Source organism: Daucus carota, chromosome 4, assembly GCF_001625215.2.
Source record: "Daucus carota subsp. sativus chromosome 4, DH1 v3.0, whole genome shotgun sequence".
In the NCBI taxonomy this organism is placed as follows: Eukaryota; Viridiplantae; Streptophyta; class Magnoliopsida; order Apiales; family Apiaceae; genus Daucus; species Daucus carota.
In genome coordinates this window covers 30,824,700-30,845,734 of record NC_030384.2, presented here as the reverse complement: position 1 = coordinate 30,845,734, position 21,035 = coordinate 30,824,700, and the positions used below count along the sequence as shown (strand labels likewise).

The 21,035-nt window shown below is 34.9% G+C and overlaps 5 protein-coding genes and 1 pseudogene across 6 annotated transcripts; 1 reads left to right on the top strand and 5 right to left on the bottom strand.

Moving 5' to 3' along the window:
- The first annotated feature begins 1,181 nt into the window (after positions 1-1,181).
- On the top strand, positions 1,182-3,325 carry LOC108217595 (WAT1-related protein At1g21890). The gene is made up of 7 exons (XM_017390433.2): positions 1,182-1,453; positions 1,545-1,607; positions 1,718-1,834; positions 2,009-2,249; positions 2,402-2,560; positions 2,635-2,786; positions 2,875-3,325. Exons 1-7 carry the CDS (start codon positions 1,251-1,253, stop codon positions 3,095-3,097), a joined length of 1,158 nt encoding a protein of 385 aa, XP_017245922.1. The 5' UTR covers positions 1,182-1,250; the 3' UTR covers positions 3,098-3,325.
- Positions 3,326-3,521: 196 nt separating this feature from the next.
- LOC108217216 (alpha-1,3-arabinosyltransferase XAT3-like) lies at positions 3,522-5,735 on the bottom strand. The gene is made up of 2 exons (XM_017390059.2): positions 5,455-5,735; positions 3,522-4,792 (listed from the first exon to the last, which is right to left on the bottom strand). Exons 1-2 carry the CDS (start codon positions 5,591-5,593, stop codon positions 3,624-3,626), a joined length of 1,308 nt encoding a protein of 435 aa, XP_017245548.2. The 5' UTR covers positions 5,594-5,735; the 3' UTR covers positions 3,522-3,623.
- Positions 5,736-7,791: 2,056 nt separating this feature from the next.
- LOC108217215 (alpha-1,3-arabinosyltransferase XAT3-like) lies at positions 7,792-10,268 on the bottom strand. Its single transcript, XM_017390058.2, has 2 exons — positions 10,009-10,268; positions 7,792-9,004 (listed from the first exon to the last, which is right to left on the bottom strand). Exons 1-2 carry the CDS (start codon positions 10,145-10,147, stop codon positions 7,842-7,844), a joined length of 1,302 nt encoding a protein of 433 aa, XP_017245547.2. The 5' UTR covers positions 10,148-10,268; the 3' UTR covers positions 7,792-7,841.
- A 504-nt stretch (positions 10,269-10,772) lies between these two features.
- On the bottom strand, positions 10,773-13,163 carry LOC135146766 (alpha-1,3-arabinosyltransferase XAT3-like). Of its 2 annotated transcripts, none has more exons than XM_064091318.1 (2): positions 12,770-13,163; positions 10,773-12,052 (listed from the first exon to the last, which is right to left on the bottom strand). In XM_064091318.1, the coding sequence occupies exons 1-2, from the start codon at positions 12,906-12,908 to the stop codon at positions 10,884-10,886; spliced, it is 1,308 nt and encodes a 435-aa protein (XP_063947388.1). In that variant the 5' UTR covers positions 12,909-13,163; the 3' UTR covers positions 10,773-10,883. The 2 variants fall into 2 exon arrangements, with proteins under 2 accessions (XP_063947388.1, XP_063947389.1); XM_064091319.1 differs by having other exon boundaries at positions 10,773-12,101; positions 12,770-12,911.
- Positions 13,164-14,351: 1,188 nt separating this feature from the next.
- Positions 14,352-17,535, bottom strand: LOC108217214 (alpha-1,3-arabinosyltransferase XAT3-like; annotated as a pseudogene).
- A 1,364-nt stretch (positions 17,536-18,899) lies between these two features.
- Positions 18,900-20,916, bottom strand: LOC108217213 (alpha-1,3-arabinosyltransferase XAT3-like). Its single transcript, XM_017390057.2, has 2 exons — positions 20,782-20,916; positions 18,900-20,062 (listed from the first exon to the last, which is right to left on the bottom strand). Exons 1-2 carry the CDS (start codon positions 20,867-20,869, stop codon positions 18,900-18,902), a joined length of 1,251 nt encoding a protein of 416 aa, XP_017245546.2. The 5' UTR covers positions 20,870-20,916.
- Positions 20,917-21,035: the final 119 nt, after the last annotated feature.

The following is a 21,035-nucleotide window of genomic DNA, read 5'->3' as shown; positions in this document are numbered from 1 at the left end:
AATCTGGAACCATTACCAAAATTGATGCAGATGTTTTCGGTTCCACTAAAAGACCAAAAAGATTCATCCGTTCATTTAACCAAGCCATCCTTGGACTACATAAAATGTTTCTGAATAGAATTTATTCATACTGTACCTTCAAAAGCATATTCATCAAGTTTGCTCCATTATTATGTTTACAGAATAATATCAGGATAATATCCCACACAAAATGGTTCATTTTCATAACTTTTCATACATTGCCATGATGGTTTTTTCACAACCACACTTAATCTCAAGATATTTATGTGAATAGATATTTTTTAGATGCATTCAACTATGAAAACTTGCACTATACTTTCTATGAGACTTGAACTTCAACACCCTGTAATCCATACATGATACCTCAAAAAGGATAATAATTATCATCTAAAAAAGATTCAGATATTATGTTTTTGGTAATGTCGTTAATACTTTAAATTTCCATTAAACCTCAAGTTTAAGCCTCTTTTAAAAGCTCAGAACCATGATAGCGCGAGCTTTGAAGCCTGCCATGCATCATATCATGTTTCCATTTGAACTTTCTTGTGGGACTCTGGAAGGCCAAGTCAGAACTAGTTGGGACTTCCACAGAGTCATCACCAGTTCCCTAGAAGTTAATATGTTTCTTAAAATTGGAAAAATTAGAAAAGTTCAACAGATCTTTCAGTAAGAAGCGACTGAATATTAGGTAGACGCTAAACCGTCTGAGTAGTTATTATTTGACCTATGTATTTGATTTTTTTGGTGAAAAAACAGTCAAACCAAGAGAGGTCTACCACAAAGCTCATAAAGATTTTTTGGTGCCCTTATAAGCCATGTGCAGGTGCACTTACTGCTATGATCCAGCACCGGACCTGCAAGGCCTACCACTCATCATCTTACATTCATCTTATTTAGGAGTTTGCTATAGCAAATTCAATGTCTTGGCCAACATGTTGCACCAAAAGTAATAACAAGTTCAATGTTTCAGCAATTAAAGTCACCTCTGAGTATCTGTGGCCGCGTATCGTTGCACCATATGCCACTACAGGATTAGTGTTTTTTTGTGTGGCAAGCCTAGATAGGAATATTGATCCTCGGGTCCCCTGTTTAATTAAGAAAAGCATAGCTTACTTTGCACTTTGCAGCACTTTTGTTGTTATAAATAGAGGGTGATTCAAAGCTTTCAAATCCATAAGTTTTCACTTGTTTCTACCAAGTTATTGCATATCAGAGCTATCTAGCTAATCATGGTTGCTATAGCACAGATGAACAGCATGCTGATGAAGATAAAGCCATACTTGGCTATGGTGTTTTTGCAGTTTGGATTTGCAGGAATGTTTATCATTGTCATGATTGCAATGCAGAAAGGCATGAGTCATTGGGTGCTTGTGGTCTATCGTCATCTGCTTGCCACGTTAGCTATTGCTCCATTTGCTTTTGTTCTTGAAAGGTTTCTTCCTAATATACTTCAGCTAAAATCTCCTTGTCTTTCATGTGTTTGTATTGCATGCCTTTAACACTCTAGTTTCCATAATCTGTAGGAAAATACGGCCAAAGTTGACAGTTTCGGTGTTTCTCAAAGTAATGCTCCTGGGATTACTAGAGTAATGCTCTAAACTATCTCGAAGAACTGCATGCATTAACATTACATGCTTAAATGATTTGCACCTTCTGATTCTAAACTCGTGCCATAAATTATAATTCTTGATTTCAGGCCAGTAATAGACCAGAATTTGTACTATGTGGGGATGAAGTTCACCTCTGCAACATTTGCATCTGCCACCAACAATGTCATCCCAGCTCTTACCTTTGTTATGGCAATCCTTTTCAGGTTTGTTTCTGCATGCATGCTGTCTAGTTTGAAATTCTCTCATTAAAAGAGTCTCATTGATTTGTATATTAGAATTACAAATACATATGTGACACAGGACTAGATATTATATTTAGCAACAGAGCACTATTTAGCACTAATTTTTTTGTGATGTAACAACAATCAAATGTGTAGGATGGAAAGAGTTAACTTGAAACAAAAACCCGGGCTAGCGAAGGTTATTGGAACATCACTTACAGTTTCTGGAGCAATGTTAATGACTTTGTACAAAGGTCCTGTAGTCGATATCTTTGGCTACTCCCCTGGATCTGGCCACCAAAACTCTAGTGCTACATCCTCTGCTCAGCATTGGGCCGCTGGAACACTAATGCTACTTCTCTGTTGCGTTGGTTGGTCTGCTTTCTTTATTGTTCAAGTAAGTTGATTTTATCACTCAGTAATTAACAATAATACTCACCGGTGCACACACACAAAGGTCCTTTACTAGCTACGTACTGTGCACTTACACAACTTAATTTGATTGTGAGCTCATGCAATCACTTGATAATTTGTTTGGATGAATTGCAGTCAATCACATTAAAGGAGTACCCTGCGGAGCTGTCATTAACAAGTTTAGTATGTTTTATGGGGATGGTAGAAGGTGGCATTGTCGCTCTTGTCATGGAACGTGACATGACTGCCTGGGCTATTGCTTTCGATTTCAGACTTCTAGCTGCTGCTTATTCTGTGAGTTACATACATCTACATAGGTTTTCAAATGTTAATCATTATGAAATGAATAATTTGAATTTTTTGTTCAGGGAGTGGTTTGCTCTGGAATCGCGTATTATGTGCAGGGTTATGTGAACAAAGTAAAGGGTCCGGTCTTTGTGACAGCTTTCACCCCTCTGTCAATGATAATTACTGCAATTCTCGGTGCCATCTTATTATCAGAGCAAGTCCATCTTGGAAGGTAACAATCGAATGAGTCTAATTTAAGTAAAAATAATGTTATATTTGATGTGTAACTCTGAAGAACTAATGAGTATCGTGTATCTCAGCTTGCTCGGAGCTTGTGTCATAGTCATTGGCCTTTACTCAGTGGTGTGGGGAAAGAGCAAAGATGATCAAATCTTAACAAGTGAAGAACCAAGTAAACTCAATACCGAGTTACCAGTAGTTCAGGAAAATAGTATAACTAAATCAGCTCATGACAGTCTCAATGGACCATTCATGCTCCCAAAGATTAATGTAGTGAAGATTTCTGATTCAGGAGAGCCATAGAGTTTATACATTTGTTTGTATCACTTAGGTTGTGTTCACTTCATGTGAAATTTTTTTTATGAAGAAAGAAGAATGTATGAGAGAATACTGAATGAACACGATTGAATCTAAGTTTTCTATGATGAAGATTGTAGGGAAAATGGTGAGCAACTGGAATGGGGCATTGAGTTAAAATTCTGGTTCAGTTGTTTCTTGTTTGTAATGCAATGAAAGGACTGAAATTACACACGTCTTCCGCAATCTCCTCAAGTAAGAGTAAAAATAAGAGTACAAACTTCATCATTCCTCGTTCTATTCCATCCGAGTTAACACAACCTTAGTTTCTTAATTGCCTCCCGGGGGATGTAGCTCAAATGTTAGAAGTTGAATCTTTTTCATATGATGAGATTGTAATAGAAATCAATGTTTAGTCTAGTTTTCCCTCAGTCGGTAAACTTTTGGCTTATTATTCAACTTACAAAATAATATTTTTTGACACATTTTTAAGTGCAGACAACTCTCTGCAAGATTTCTTTCAAGATAACCTTTACATGCTTAACATCTGAAGAGCTTCCAACAAAGTTGTTTTAAACCTAAGAACATCAAGTTTTAGATTTTGATTTTCCAAATAGATAGACTTAAAGTAAGACCAACCCTTTTGTGCAACTAAGGGTGGGTTCTTGAAGACTTCATGATCAAGCGGGTACTTTTGTATCAGAGAGCTCTCTTTTTCACTAATCTTATATTCCAGGTACCTCAAGTTCATAGTTTTTGAAGGATCTCCAAAAGTAGTTCTAGCAATCCATTCGATATCACCAAATGGTATTGGTAACACTTGGATGAAAACAGCATTATTGGGAAGAAAAACAATATTTGTTAGGCCAGCACCATGTACTCCCATCAGCACATCACAAGAATTCACCAACTGTGAAAATTCTGATATATTTGAGCTGGCCTCTGCAAGAACAACATCGAACCCTAACTTTTGCGCCATTGTAACAAGCTCATGCTCATTCATTAATTTTCTCGTTCTTGTCCTTGAAATAATTAGCATCCTCGGTCTTCTCTTCTCTTTCGAGCCTAATCTAATGGCATATTCCCTCTTCAAATAGTACGAACTTCTTAAGAACTCCCTGAAATTCGTCACTGAATAATCTGGTGATGTCAGTGGATCAATACTCAGCTCCTTATACTTTTTGAGACCAATTATCATGCTTGGGAAGCAATGCACTCCTTCTTCTTTATCTATGTCAATCGCCTCATAATTTGACAACTTCTTTAACACTACTTGAAACTTTGCAGTCCAAAAAACTTTCATGTCTGCTAGAAGAAATTGTACTTGACCATTAAATTTCCGGGAAGTAGTATATAATGGAATAACCACATCACTGAAGCTGTGGTAGTAGTTTCCTGTGTATCCTCCTATGGAGAATAATATAGCCGGAACTCTGTGATTTTGTGTACATCTGGGCATTTCTTGAGAAAATCTGAATTGTCGCACACGCTCCAGTGCACCTTCATCAGTCTTCCTTGCATAAGGCTTTATTCTTGGCCAATTGTTCTTTGTAAACATATCTGCTACGCTAAAATGAGGAAAGAAAATTGTTGACGAGTTGCCAAGAATCCTTATATCTCCATGCATCTCACAAAAATCTGATTCCGGTTCTGTAAAATTGCAAACTATCCGGGACTTCACAGGAGTAGTCACGTCTGCCCCTTTAAAATTACAAGCAACATCAAAGTTAATTAGCCTCTGTGTAATACTCTGTTTTCAGATCAGATGAGAAGAGTCATCCATCATTAGCCTACTGCATACATAAATCATAATGGAACAGAATAAGTTAAAAATATATCTGGTGCCCATATTAAATATTTTTCTGGAAATGATCAAATTTAATTAGATTGTGTTTGGGAACATGTATTTCATTTTAAAGTTTGGATTTCAAATGACATGGTTTGAGATGTAATTTCATATTCTCAATTTTATACTAGCATTTGAATGTTCCGGATTTCAAATCCAATTTTTTTTTGTGTATCCAAAGATGTCATTTGATCAAATGCAGGATTTGATGAAATCCAAGTTCTTAAACCGACATTAATGTAAAAATTCCAACGTCCATGTTCTTCCGCAAATGCATTGAATTCGAAAAAGTACCTAAACACAGAATATACTATTAACCCTTCTCATTCTGTACGAATGCCCGGAGAAGAACAAGATGCACACATCAATCAAATACACAGATAGAAATTTTATTGAAAAATAATCAATGGGGGTAGGAGGGCTCAATTCTAAAATGTTCAAAAATGCTCGCTATATCTTAGCTACAAAAACTACAAAAAGCAATACTACATTTGAATCGTACACATAATATACTTACCAAAGGGTAAAGGGCCTTGATAAGGTGTGAAGTATATGCAAATGAAGAATCCAAGAACCAAACCACCAAAAAAAGCTCCCCGTCTCATCTTCTTCCGCCAATGCTGGCTAAAACTTCTGGCAACAATGGAGTTGTCCATCGCTTTTTCGAGAAAATGACTACTTAAGCAAACACAACTAATACAAGCTTGCCTGAAAGATATATATGTTCATAGATGGTCTTCTTACAAGATACAAATATGCATATGGTACTGAGAACCTAATTAACTGAAAGATTAATCACTAGTTATAATCGAAGCAGGAAATAGTCAATGAAATATCAATATTAGGTGGCAGTGAAGGAAGAAGATCTTATTTTCAATGTTAAATGCATTATGCATGGCATTAATTTAATCCTTAAGTATATTCTGATTACTTGCTGTTGCTATGCAAGCTTATATTTAACAAGTTTGTAGTTTGGTGGTACAGTGGACTTTTGTCCACACAAAATTTATGAAAACTCAGAGAAACAAACAACTTTTTAATGAAGACACAGTTTTCTTCTCTTGACTATTTTCTGTGAGCAAGTACATCTTTTGAATATAGTTCGGTATTTGGATCATGGTCAGTCCTCCGCCCGCTTACCAGAGTTCGTGATTTCGATCCGCTTGTCGGATTTTGAGATTTTGAATCATTGTATGATAAGATGGGTGCGTGAATAGATGGGTTCTCAGAAGATTGTACATGCTCGGTTGATCAATACTGTAATACTATAGTAACTGTTGAAATTATGATTCAAAATTGTAATTGAAATATTAATTAGTTGATTTTGTTTTAATGTTGATTGATTGGAGAAATATTTGTAATTGATTAGGCTATATGAGTGGCACTAATCATGCTTATTTGTTTGATGTGAGCTCTATATAAAAAGTCTTTTGATTAATAAAAATATAAGTTTCCATGTCTATCCTATAAGCTTCCACCTAATATATTACATCTCTCTCCCTCTTGTATATTAAAAAACCAACAAATGGTATCAGAGCTTCAATGATCTTAAGGGATCTATCAATGTGAGTTCATGACTTCCGCTATGAGAAGTTCAAGTTGGTGGAGAATTGAATCTGAGAGGGAGATGCAACCTCTTGGATACAATCCAACACTAAATCAAATAAGGGATTTTGAAGACGAGTCAACCAAACCTCCCGAGAAAGAACATGAAGGGGGTCAAGAGGATCAAATAACAAGAGGCACCAAGATGAGTGTCATAATGATAAGAAAAATGTTTGTGGAGAGAAGTGCTCCACGTTTGTGGTGAGAAGTGTACCACGTTTGTGGAGAGAAGTGCTTCACGGTTGTGGAGAGAAGTGCTCCATGCTTGGTGATGATGAGAAGTACATCGTCATTTTCAAATTCTGAATAAAAATTACAATTTCGAATCAAGAGGGAGTGTTGAAACTATGATTCAAAATTGTAATTGAAATATTAATTAGTTGATTTTGTTTTAATGTTGATTGATTGGAGGAATATTTGTAATTGATTAGGCTATATGAGTGGCACTAATCATGCTTATTTGTTTGATGTGAGCTCTATATAAAGAGGCTTTTGATTAATAAAAATATAAGTTTCCATGTCTCTCCTATAAGCTTCCACCTAATATATTACATCTCTCTCCCTCTTGTATCTTAAAAAACCAACAGTAATAGACAGAGAGACGGACTAGCATGATGATTTTCGGGGGCACCCAACAAATTTTCAATTCTTTTTTATATATTTTCAAATTTTCTGAGGCAACTTCTATATTCCTTACTCCTTGCCAGATCCGATTACACATGACTATATCATATTTTCCGATGTTTGAAATGCAGACAACAATGTGAAGAATTTGCATCAATACTGAAACATTAGTATTTACATACTCAGCATCCGAAGAGCTTCCACCAAAGTACCTTAAGTTCATATTCTTCGAAGGATCTCCGAAATCAGTAGTACCAAGCCATTCCAGACCTCCTAATGGTACAACTTGGATAAAAACAGCATTATTCGGGAGAAAAACAGATTTGTTAGTCCAGCACCATGCACACCCATCATCACATCACAAGAATTGACCACCTGTGAAAACTCTGTTAAATTCGAGTCGCCTCTAGAAACACTACATCAAACTTCAACTTCTGAGCCAATTTAACTAGTTTTTGTTCATTCAAAAAAGCCCTGGTTCTTTCTCTTGAAATAATGAGGAGGCTAGGGTTTTTTTTTTCTAATTAAAAATTTTATAAAAAAAGGACAATCTACAAGGGCATACCCCAGGAAATTCTTTTCTCCGTGCCTCAGTGTAATATACTTGAAAAGTAAACTTTTTTGTTACATTTTAAGTGCAGACAACTCTCTGTAAGATTTCTGTCAAGATAACTTTTACATACTTAACATCTGAAGAGCTTCCAACAAAGTTGTTTTAAACCTAAAAACATCAAGTTTTACATTTTGATTGTCCAAATACACAGACTTATAATAAGGCCAACCCTTTTCTGCAATTGATTGAGGGTTCTTGAAGACTTCATCATCGAGCGGATACTTTTGTATCAGAGAGCTCTCTTTTTCACTAATCTTATATTCCAGGTACCTCAAGTTCATATTCTTGGAAGGATCTCCAAAATAAGTTGTAGCAAGCCATTCGACACCACCAAATAATACCACTTGGATGAGAACAGCATTTTTGGGAAGAAAAACAATATTTGTTAGGCCAGCACCATGTACTCCCATCAGCACATCACAAGAATTCACCAACTTTGAAAATTCTGATATATTTGAGCTGGCCTCTGCAAGAACAACATCGAACCCTAACTTTTGAGCCATTTTACCAATCTCATTTTCATTCATAAATGTTCTAGTTCTTTTCCTTGAAATAATTAGCAGCCTCGGTCTTTTCTTCCCCTTTGAGCCTAGTCTAATGGCATATTCCCTCTTCAAATAGTACGAACTTCTTAAGAACTCCCTGAAATTTGTCATTGAATAATCTGGTGATTCCAGTGGATCAATACTCAGCTCCTTATGCTTTTTGAGACCAATTATCATGCCTGGGAAGCAATGCACTCCGTCTTCTTTATCTATGTCAATGGCCTCATAATTTGACAACTTCATTAAGACTACTCGAAACTTTTTAGTCCAAGAAACTTTCTTGTCTGCTAGAAGAAATTGTACTTGACCATTAAATTTCCGGGAAGTAGTATATAATGGAATAACCACATCACTGAAGCTGTGAAAGTAGTTTCCGGTGTATTCTCCGATGGAGAATAGTACAGTCGGAACACTGTGATTTTGTGTACATCTATGCATTTCTTGAGAAAATCTGAATTGTCGCACACGTTCCAGGGCACCTTCATCACTCTTCCTTGCATAAGGCTTTATTCCTGACGAATTGTTCTTTGTAAACATATCTGCTACGCTAAAATGAGGAATGAAAATTGTTGACGAGCTGCCAAGAATCCTTATATCTCCATGCATTTCACAAAAATCTGATTCCGGTTCTGTAAAATTGCAAACTATCCGGGACTTCACAGGTGTTGTCACATCTGCCCCTTCAAAATTACAAGTAACATCAAAGTTAATTAGTCTATGTGCAATGAGCACGGTTGGATAGCTCAGTGGTTAAGAGCTTATCCTCTGAGTGTCGTAGAACAGATACTCATTTGTAAGGCTATAAGCCATATTTGTCAAATAGAAAATTAGTCTCTGTGCAATTGGGCCTTAAACGAACCGAGTTCGAGTCGAGTTTTTTCTTACCGAGTCGAGCCAAACTCGATAAACTTATTGATCTTCTTTTTTTTCCGATTCGAACTCGAGTTCGTTAAAAACCAAGTCGAGTCGAACGCGAGTCCGAGTATTTAACGAGTCGACTCGAACAACTAAAAAGTTTGGTTCGACTCGTCAAGCTTATTGAACATTATTGGCCGTTCGAACTCAACTCGTTAATGAGCCGAGTCGATCTTTTCTAGAGTCTAGTCGAGTCGACTTTTCGACCAGCTCGGTTCATTTATAGCCCTCTCCAATATTCTGTTTTCATATCAGATGAGAAGAATCATCCATCATTAGCGTACTGCATGGCGAGAATTATATATTCAACTTTATACATTAGTCATAATCCAAAAGAATAAGTTAAAAATATATATATGGTGCCCATATTAGATATTTTTCTGAAAATGATCAAATTCTTTTTTTTTTTTTTGCCAGAAAAAATGATCAAATTCTATTAATGTAGAAATTCGAACATCCATGTTCTTCCTCAAATGCACACAATTCAAAAGAGTACCTAAACACAGAATGATAACCTTCTCATTCTGCACGAATGCATGGAGGACAAGATGCACACATCAATCGAATACACCAATAGAAATTTTATTGAAAAATAATCAATGGGAGTAGGAGGCTCAATTCAAACATGCTTGCTATATCTTAGCTCTCTCTCATATCATGTTAAGTCACCGATGTTCTTAAAGCTCAAATTTGATAGTGGAATTCAATAAATGGATCATATACTATAAACAGCAATACCATATTTGTATAGCACACATAATATACTTACCAAATGCTAAAGGGCCTTGATAAGGTGTGGAGTATATGCAAATGAAGAATCCAAGAACCAAACCACCAAAAAAAGCTCCACGTCTCATCTTCTTCTGCCCATGCTGGCTAAAACTTCTGGCAACAATGGAGTTGTACATCGCTTTTTCGAGAAAATGACCCCTTAAGCAAACACAACCAATGCAAGCTTGCCTGAAAGATACATATATGTTGATAGATGGTCTTACAAGATAGTATAAATTTGCATGTGGTGAGAACGTAATTAGCTGAAAGATTAGCCAGTAGCTTAGAATACAAGGAGAAAATAGTCAAGGACATATCAATATTGGATGGCAGTGAAGGAAGAAGATCTGGTTTTAGTGTAAATGCATTATGCATGGGGATTAATTCAATTCTTGAGTGTGTGTTAATATTCTGATTACTTGCTATGCAATCACTTGTCATCATTTGTTTCGATGAACTGCAGTCAATTACATTAAAGGAGTACCCTGCGTATCATGTGCAGGGTTATGTGAACAAATTAAAGGGTCCGGTCTTTGTGACAACTTTCACCTGTCAATGATAGTAGCTGCAATTCTTGGTGCCATCTTATTAGCAGGGAAAGTCCATCTTATTTCATCATTCCTCCTCATTCTATTCCATCCAAGTGAACACAGCCTTAGTTTCTTAATTGCCTTCCTGGTGATGTAGCTCAAATGTTAGAAGTTGAATCTTTTACATATGATGAGATTGTAATAGAAATCAATGTTTAATCTAGTCGTAACATTCATGGTTTCCATTAGTGACTTGTATCAGTGATCAATCAACTTTAAAGTAGATGTTTTGTTACATTTGAAGTGCAGACAACTCTCTGCAAAATTTCTGTCAAGATAACTTTTACATACTTAACATCTGAAGAGCTTCCAACAAAGTTGTTTTAAACCTAAGAACATCAAGTTTTACATTTTGATTTTCCAAATACATAGACTTAAAGTAAAACCAACCCTTTTCTGCAATTGTGTGAGTGTTCTTGAAGACTTCATGATCGAGCGGGTACTTCTGTATCAGAGAGCTCTCTTTTTCACTAATCTTATATTCCAGGTACCTCAAGTTCATAGTTTCTGAAGGATCTCCAAAAGAAGTTCTAGCAATCCTTTCGAAATCACCAGATGGTATTGGTAACACTTGGATGAAAACAGCATTTTTGGGAAGAAAAACAATATTTGTTAGGCCAGCACCATGTACTCCCATCAGCACATCACAAGAATTCACCAACTGTGAAACTTCAGATATATTTGACCTGGCCTCTGCAACAACAACATCGAACCCTAAATTTTGCCCCATTGTAACAAGCTCATGCTCATTCATTAATGTTCTAGTTCTTTTCCTTGAAATAATTAGCAGCCTCGGTCTTCTCTTTTCTTTCGAGCCTAATCTAATGGCATATTCCCTCTTCAAATAGTACGAACTTCTTAAGAACTCCCTGAAATTCGTCATTGAATAATCTGGTGATGTCAGTGGATCAATACTCAGCTCCTTATACTTTTTGAGACCAATTATCATGCTTGGGAAGCAATGCACTCCGTCTTCTTTATCTATGTCAATAGCCTCATAATTTGACAACTTCTTTAACACTACTTGAAACTTTGTAGTCCAGGAACCATTCTTGTCTGCTAGAAGAAATTGTACTTGACCATTAAATTTTCGGGATGTAGTATATAATGGAATAACCACATCAGTGAAGCTGTGAAAGTAGTTTCCTGTGTATCCTCCGATAGAGAATAATATAGCCGGAACTCTGTGATTTTGTGTACATCTGGGCATTTCTTGAGAAAAGCTGAATTGTCGTACATGTTCCAGTGCAATTTCATCAGTCTTCCTTGCATAAGGCTTTATTCCTGACAAATTGTTCTTTGTAAACATATCTGCTACCCTAAAATCAGGAATGAAAATTGTTGACGAGTTGCCAAGAATTCTTATATCTCCATGCATCTCACAAAAATCTGATTCTGGTTCTGTAAAATGGCAAACTATCCGGGACTTCACACGAGTAGTCACATCCGCCCCTTGAAAATTAGAAGTAACATCAAAGTTAATTAGTCTCTGTGCCATGCTCTGTTTTCAGATCAGATAAGAAAAATCATCCATAATTAGCCTACTGCATACATAAATCATAACTGAAAAGAAGAAGTTAAAAATATATATGGTGCCCATTTAGATATTTTTCTGGAAATTATCAAATTCTATTAGGTTGTGTTTGGGAACTTGTATTTCATTTCAAATTTTTAATTTTAAATGACATGGTTTCAGATATCAGTTCAAATTCTCAGTTTTATACTAGCATTTGAATGTTCTGGATTTCAAATCTAGTTTTTTTTGTGTATCCAAACATGTCATTTGATCAAATGTAGGATTTCATGAAATCTAAGTTCCCAAACAGACATTAATGAAAAAATTCCAACATCCATGTTCTTCCTCAAATGCATAGAATTCGAAAGAGTACCTAAACACAGAATATACTATTAACCTTTCTCATTCTGTACAAATGCACGGAGAAGAACAAGATGCACACATCAATCAAACACGCAGATAGAAATTTTATTGAAAAATAATCAATGGGGGTCGGAGCGCTCAATTCAAAAATGCTCGCTATATCCTAGCTCTCATATCATGTCAAGTTCACCGATGCTCTTGAAGCTCAAATTTGATATTGGAATTCAATAAACGGATCATATACTATAAACAGCAATACCACATTTGTATAGTACACATAATATACTTACCAAACGGTAAAGGGCCTTGATATGGTGTGAAGTATATGCAAATGAAGAATCCAAGAACCAAACCACCAAAAAAAACTCCACGTCTCATCTTCTTCTGCCAATGCTGGCTAAAACTTCCATCAACAATGGAGTTGTACATCGCTTTTCCGAGAAAATGACTACTTAAGCAAACACAACTAATGCAAGCTTGCCTGAAAGATACATATATGTTGATAGACTGTCTTCTTACAAGATAGTGTAAATTTGCATGTGGTGAGAACGTAATTAGCTGAAAGATTAGCCAGTAGCTTAGAATCTAAGGAGAAAATAGTCAAAGAAATATCAATATTGGATGACAGTGAAGGAAGAAGATCTTATTTTCAATGTTAAATGCATTATGCATGGGCAATAATTCAATTCTTGAGTGTATGTTAATATTCTGATTACTTGCTATGCAAGTTTTATATATTACACGTTTGTAAATTCGTGTTAATGTGAAGTTTTGTCCACACAAAATTTATGAAAACTCAGAAAAACAAACAAACTTTTAATTTAATGAATGTATAGTTCTATTCTCTTGACTATTTTTTAAAGACGGTGGGCAATCCGGCGCCCAAGCACATAAATATAGTTCGGTATATGAATCTTGGTCAGTCCTCCGCCCTCTTACCGGAGTTCGAGATTTCGAATTGCGTGAATAGATTGTTCCGTTTGTCGGATTTCGATATTTCGAATCTTGTCTGATAAGATGGGTGCATGAATAGATATGGGTGCTCACAATACATGCTCGATTGATCAATAATATATAGTAAGAGACAGAGACAGTGGATGACTAGCATAATAATTTTCGAGCAATCAAACAAATTTTCAAAAAATATTTATATATGTTCAAATTTTCTGAGACAACTTGTACAATTTTATAAAATTCCCATACTCCTTGCTAAATGCAAACAACATTGTGAAGAATTTGTATTAATACTAAAACAGTACTCCCTCCATCTCTCGGAATTGTATACATATGGATTGAGCACGGAGACTAAGAAAAATGTATAAAGTAATGTAAAGTAGGAAGAAAGAGAAAGAAAAATAGGTAAAGTAGTGGAATCCGTCAATATATAATTGATAGATTTGGAAAAATAGTTGAAAGTAGTGGGTGGGTGAGATTTTTATATTATAAAACTTGATTATTTTGAAAAAGTTTTGAAATATATATAATTGAGTGATACATCCAAACAAGAAAAGTGTATAGAATTAAATGGGACGGAGGGAGTAGTATTTTTACATACTCAGCATCCGAGGAGCTTCCACCAAAGTTGCTCACCTACGTACATCAAGTTTTGCATTTTGGTTGTCCAACTACACAGACCTCAAATCAGACCAACCCCTTTTCTGGATTAAAAAACGGTCCTTAAACACTATATCGTACGTCAAGTGAGCATGGGTGGATTTAGGAAGAGGCATGGAGGACACGTGTTCCCTTTAAAATTTTTTTATATATATTTTCATCATTCTAAATTTTATAAAATTACAGAAGTACCTCTCATAATTTAAAAATATATAAGTGTTTTTCGAAAATTTGCTCAGTACCCCTAAGATTTCGTTTCTACATCCGGCCTGCAAGTGGGTACTTTTGTATTAGAGAGCTCTCCCTTTCTTTAATCCTATACTCCAAGTACCTTAAGTTCTCGAGGGATCTCCAAAATCAGTTGTAGCAAGCCATTCCAGACCTCCTAATTAATGGTAAAACTTGGATAAAAACAGCGTTATTCGGGAGAAAAACAAGATTTGTTAGTCCAGCACCACGCACACCCATCATCACATCACAAGAATTCACCCACTGTGAAATCAATACCCCTTATTAATAAGGGAAACCGCGTTTCAGTGGAACATCGGTACTAAAAGTACCAAAATTTGGTCATCTTATATCATATTTAATTATTATTATTATTATAATTATTATACTCCTATTAAAAATATTATATTATCATTAAAAGACTTATATTGGTCAGGAATTTATAATATTTTAAGATATTATAATTAAAGACGACTTCTATAGTTATTAGGATTTTATAATCAATATAAACTTTTTACTTAATAATGATAATCATTAAATTATTATGAAAAAAATGTCGTATTGGTTAGGATTTTATAATTTTATTATATTATTATGAAAAGACTTTCATATTTATTATGATTTTATAAATAAAGATTTTAATATTGGTTAGGATTTTATAATTATCAGACTTTGATATTGATTAGAATTTTATAATTAAAGACTTCAATCTTATACTATTAAAAAAAGACTTCCAACGTTGTTAGGATTTTGTAATGCAACAGTTAGACCACCAATAAAATTATTTATTTTTTATTTCTTTGAACTCAAATAATTTAATTTATGAAACAATTCTGTAAAACTCCTATCATATATCAGCATTCAAATAAATAAATTAATTTTAAATTCATTTAATTTATAATCTCTGCTATAGTTTTATATGAATTTGACAAATATCCATCAATATTAAATTTACAAGAATTTGAATTAGCGTTACACTTAATAGTATCTATTAGACGTCTAAAACAATTATGAACTAAAAAATTAAGTTTTATTAAAGATTGAATGCACTCTCAGCCAATTTATATATGGTGGTGTTGAATTTTTTTTCCATCTATCTACAATCAAAGACAACATAATGATTTTATTAAAATAAAACGTACCATTTTAAAATAAATTCATATAATAACATGTATCCTGAGAATAGTTATTTTGAAAAATAAAACTTAATCATAATTAAATATTAATATGTTAATGCATAATAAGTTTTGTATCTCAACAATAATAATTTAAATAACTATATTATAAATATTATATTTTCAATAAATAATAAACTTAAAAATTCATATAATCCCGTGCTTGGCACGGGTTATAAACTAGTATCTGTTAAATTCGAGTCGGCCTCTAGAAGCACTACATCAAACTTCAACTTCTGAGCCATTTTAACTAGTTTTGTTCGTTCATAATTAGAGCCCTGGTTCTTTTTCTTGAAATAATGAGGAGCCTTGGCCTTTTCTTTTCTCCGTGCCTTAATATAATCCATATATAATTCCTCAGAAGGATAATAATTATTATCTAAAAAAGATTCAGATAGTATGTTTTTGGTAATATCGTTAATACTTTAAATTTTCATTAAACCTCAAGTATAAGCCTCTTTTAAAAGCTCAGAACCATGATAGTGCGAGCTTTGAAGCCTGCAATGCATCATATCATATTTTCATTCGAACTTTCTTGTGAGACTCTGGAAGGCCAAGTCAGAACTAGTTGGAACTTCCTCAGAGTCATCACCAGTTCCGTCGAGGTTAATATTTTTTTTATAATTGGAAAAATTAGAAAGTTTAACAGATTTTTCAGTAAGAGACTGAAAGTTGATTCTTTTGCTGATGGCTCAGGCTAAGGTAGACGCTGAAGCGTCTGAGTACTTGTTATTTGACCTATGTATTTGATTAATTTGGTGAAAAAACAGTGCGAAGCAAGACAGGTCTACCACAAAGCTCAAAAAGAGTTTTGGGTGCCCTTATAAGCCATCAGTGAACTTATCAGTGCGAATCAAGACAGGTCTACCACAAAACTCAAAAAGAGTTCTCCGTAAGATTATCAGTGATCAATCAGCTTAAAAAGTAAACTTTTTGTTAGATTTTAAGTGCAGACAACTCTCTGCAAGATTTCTGTCAAGATAACTTTTACATACTTAACATCTGAAGAGCTTCCAACAAAGTTGTTTTAAACCTAAAAACATCAAGTTTACATTTTGATTGTTCAAATACATAGACTTAAAATAAGGCCAACCCTTTTCTGCAATTGATTGAGGGTTCTTGAAGACTTCATGATCGACCGGGTACTTATGTATCAGAGAGCTCTCTTTTTCACTAATCATATATTCCAGGTACCTCAAGTTCATATTCTTGGATCAATACTCAGCTCCGTATGCTTTTTAAGACCAATTATCATGCCTGGGAAGCAATGCACTCCGTCTTCTTTATCTATGTCAATCGCCTCATAATTTGACAACTTCTTTAACACCACTTGAAACTTTTTAGTCCAGGAACCATTCTTGTCTGCTAGAAGAAATTGTACTTCACCATTAAATTTCCGGGAAGTAGTATATAATGGAATAACCACTTCACTGAAGCTGTGGAAGTAGTTTCCTGTGTATTCTCCGATGGAGAATAGTACAGCTGGAACACTGTGATTTTTTGTACATCTGGGCATTTCTTGAGAAAATCTGAATTGTCGCACATGTTTCAGTGCACCTTCATCACCCTTCCTTGCATAAGGCTTTATTCCTGACCAATTGTTCTTTGTAAACATATCTGCTACGCTAAAATGAGGAATGAAAATTGTTGACGAGTTGCCAAGAATCCTTATATCTCCATGCATCTCACAAAAATCAATCTGATTCCGGTTCTGTAAAATTGCAAACTATCCGGGACTTCACAGGAGTAGTCACATCTGCCCCTTTAAAATTAGAAGTAACATCAAAGTTAATTAGTCTCTGTGCAATACTCTGTTTTCAGATCAGATGAGAAGAATCATAAACAGCAATACCACACTTGAATAGTACATATAACATACTTACCAAACGGTAAAGGGCCTTGATAAGGTGTGAAGTATATGGAAATTAAGTATCCAAGAATAAAACCACCAAAAAAAGCTCCACATCTCAGCTCCTTCTTCCAATGCTGACTAAAACTTCTGGCAATTACAATGGAGTTGTCCATCACTTTTTAAGAAAATGACTACTTAAGCAAACACAACTAATACGAGCTTGCCTGAAAGATACATATATGTTTAAAGATACAAGATATAAGTATGCATATGGTGAGAACGTAATTAGCTGAAAGTTTAGTCTGTAGCTTAGAATCCAAGTAGAAAATAGTCAAAGAAATATCAATATTGGATGGCAGTGAAGGAAGATCAAGATCTGGTTTTACTGTAAATGCATTATGCATGGGGATTAATTTAATTCTTGAGTGTATGTTGATATTCTGATTACTTGCTATGCAAGCTTATGTAGAACACGTTTGTAATTTGGTGGTACTGTGGAGTTTTGTCCACACAAAATTTATGAAAACTCAGAAGTACAGTTCTCTTCTCTTGACTATTTTCTAAATATGGTGGGCAAGCCCGTCTTTCGAGAATCCGGCACGTACATATAGCTCGGTATTTGTTGAGAATCGATTCATCTAAAATTATAAGATGTTAAAAAAAGTCCCCAAATGGATTTTATGTTATATTTCAACACCCTCCCTTACTTTAAATCTCATTTTTTTGGAATAATGAGTGGATCATTTACGGCCAGCTTCGGGGCAATTAATACCTTCCTGTTCATATTATATTGTGATAGCATAAGAGCCATTTGTGTCCTTCTTCAGACATTAAAGTTTTAGATAAATCGGTTCTCAATATGATATCACAATTATTTTTTAACCATATTTGAATCTTGGTCAGTCCTCCGCTCACTTGCCTAGATGGTACATGCTCAGTTGATCAATAATGTATAGCAACCGACCGTGACGGACCTGGCATGATAATTTTCGAGGGTATTAAACAAATTTTCAAAAAGTATCTACATATATCAAAATTTTCTAGAGCCATTTTAATTTTATAACTCTATAAAATTTAGAATGATGAAAGAAATATCAAAAATTATTTTAGAAGAGACACGTGTCCTCCGGACTCCTTACCAGATCCGTCAACATATAACTATAACATATTTTCTGACATTTGAAGTGCAGACAATATTGTGAAGAATTTGCATCAATACCAAAACATTAGTATTTACATACTCAGCATCCGAAGAGCTTCCACCAAAGTTGCTCTAAACCTACGTACATCAAGTTTAACATTTTGATTGTTTAAATACAGAGACCTAAAATCAGACCAACCCTTTCTCTGGATCAAGTTAGGGTCCTTAAACACTATATCCTCAAGTGGGTACTTTTGTATCAGAGAGCTCTCCCTTTCTTTAATCCTATACTCCAAGTACCTTAAGTTCATATTCTTGGAAGGATCTCCGAAATCAGTTGTACAAGCCATTCCAAACCTCCTAATGGTAAAACCATTTCACTCTCTGCAAGATTTCTGTCAAGATAACTTTTACATACTTAACATCTGAAGAGCTTCCAACAAGGTTGTTTTAAACCTAAAAACATCAAGTTTTACATTTTGATTGTCCAAATACACAGACTTATAATAAGGCCAACCCTTTTCTGCAATTGATTGAGGGTTCTTGAAGACTTCATGATCGAGCGGGTACTTTTGTATCAGAGAGCTCTCTTTTTCACTTATCTTATATTCCAGATACCTCAAGTTCATATTCTTGGAAGGATCTCCAAAATAAGTTGTAGCAAGCCATTCGCCACCACCAAATAATACCACTTGGATGAGAACGCCATTTTTGGGAAGAAAAACAATATTTGTTAGGCCAGCACCATGTACTCCCATCAGCACATCACAAGAATTCACCAACTGTGAAAATTCTGGTATATTTGAGCTGGCCTCTGCAAGAACAACATCGAACCCTAACTTTTGAGCCATTGTAACAATCTCATTTTCATTCATAAATGTTCTAGTACTGTTCCTTGAAATAATTAGCAGCCGCGCTCTTTTCTTCCCTTTCAAGCCTAATCTAATGGCATATTCCCTCTTCAAAAAGTACGAACTTCTTAAGAACTCCCTAAAATTTGTCATTGAATAATCTGGTGATTCCACTGGATCAATACTCAGCTCCTTATATTTTTTGAGACCAATTATCATGCCTGGGAAGCAATGCACTCCATCTTCTTTATCTATGTCAATGGCCTCATAATTTGACAACTTCTTTAACACTACTTGAAACTTTGTAGTCCAAGAAACTTTCTTGTCTGCTAGAAGAAATTGTACTTGGCCATTAAATTTCCGGGAAGTAGTATATAATGGAATAACCACATCACTGAAGCTGTGGAAGTAGTTTCCTGTGTATTCTCCGATGGAGAATAGTACAGCCGGAACACTGTGATTTTGTGTACATTTGGGCATTTCTTGAGAAAATCTGAATTGTCGCACATGTTCCAGTGCACCTTCATCACTCTTCCTTGCATAAGGCTTTATTCCTGACGAATTGTTCTTTGTAAACATATCTGCTACGCTAAAATGAGGAATAAAAATTGTTGACGAGTTGCCAAGAATCCTTATATCTCCATGCATCTCACAAAAATCTGATTCCGGTTCTGTAAAATGGCAAACTATCCGGGACTCCACACCAGTAGTCACATCTGCCCCTTGAAAATTAGAAGTAACAGCAAAGTTAGTTAGTCTCTGTGCAATACACTGTTTTCAGATAAGATGAGAAGAATCATCCATCATCAGCCTACTGCATACATAAATCATAATCGAAAAGAACAAGTTAAAAATATATATGGTGCCCATATTAGATATTTTTCTGGAAATGATCAAATTCTATTAGATTGTGTTTGGAAACATGTATTTCATTTCAAATTTTGGATTTCAAATGACATGGTTTGAGATGTCATTTCAAATTCTCAGTTTTATACTAGCATTTGAATGTTCTGGATTTCAAATGAAATCTGAATCCAGCTTTTTTGTATGTATCCAAACATGTCATTTGATCAAATCCTTAATTTCATGAAATCCAAATTCCCAAACAGACATTAATGTAAAAATTCCAACATTCATGTTCTTCCTCAAATGCATAGAATTCGAAAGAGTACCTGAACATAGAATATACTATTAACCCTTTTCATTCTGTGCGAATGCACGGACAAGAACAAGATGCACACATCAATCAAATACACAGATAGAAATTTTATTGAAAAATAATCAATGGGTAGGAGGGCTCAATTCAAAAATGCTCGTTATATCTTAGCTCTCATATCATGTTAAGTCACCGATGCTCTTAAAGCTCAAATTTGATCGTGGAATTCAATAAACGGATCATATACTGTATATATAGCAATACCAGTACACATAATATACTTACCAAACGGTAAAGGGCCTTGATAAGGTGTGAAGTATATGCAAATGAAGAATCCAAGAATAAAACCACCAAAAAAAGCTCCACATCTCATCTTCTTCTGCCAATGCTGGCTAAAACTTCTGGCAATAATGGAGTCGTACATAGCTTTTCTGAGAAAATGACTAATTAAGCAAACACAACTAATGCAAGTTTGCCTGAAAGAAACATATATGTTGATAGATGGTCTTCTTACAAGATATAAATTTGCATGTGGTGAG

Bases quoted from the DNA above. Each gene is read 5' to 3' on its own strand.
- LOC108217595 (XM_017390433.2), top strand. From the start codon at position 1,251: ATGGTTGCTATAGCACAGATGAACAGCATGCTGATGAAGATAAAGCCA. The intron at 1,454-1,544 runs GTTTCTTCCTAA...CATAATCTGTAG, and splicing joins TTTGCTTTTGTTCTTGAAAG to GAAAATACGGCCAAAGTTGA. The intron at 1,835-2,008 runs GTTTGTTTCTGC...TCAAATGTGTAG, and splicing joins GTTATGGCAATCCTTTTCAG to GATGGAAAGAGTTAACTTGA.
- LOC108217216 (XM_017390059.2), bottom strand. From the start codon at position 5,593: ATGGACAACTCCATTGTTGCCAGAAGTTTTAGCCAGCATTGGCGGAAG. The intron at 4,793-5,454 runs GTAAGTATATTA...GTAATTTTAAAG, and splicing joins TCAAGGCCCTTTACCCTTTG to GGGCAGACGTGACTACTCCT.
- LOC108217215 (XM_017390058.2), bottom strand. From the start codon at position 10,147: ATGTACAACTCCATTGTTGCCAGAAGTTTTAGCCAGCATGGGCAGAAG. The intron at 9,005-10,008 runs GTAAGTATATTA...GTAATTTTGAAG, and splicing joins TCAAGGCCCTTTAGCATTTG to GGGCAGATGTGACAACACCT.
- LOC135146766 (XM_064091318.1), bottom strand. From the start codon at position 12,908: ATGTACAACTCCATTGTTGATGGAAGTTTTAGCCAGCATTGGCAGAAG. The intron at 12,053-12,769 runs GTAAGTATATTA...CTAATTTTCAAG, and splicing joins TCAAGGCCCTTTACCGTTTG to GGGCGGATGTGACTACTCGT.
- LOC108217213 (XM_017390057.2), bottom strand. From the start codon at position 20,869: ATGAGATGTGGAGCTTTTTTTGGTGGTTTTATTCTTGGATTCTTCATT. The intron at 20,063-20,781 runs GTAAGTATATTA...CTAATTTTCAAG, and splicing joins TCAAGGCCCTTTACCGTTTG to GGGCAGATGTGACTACTGGT.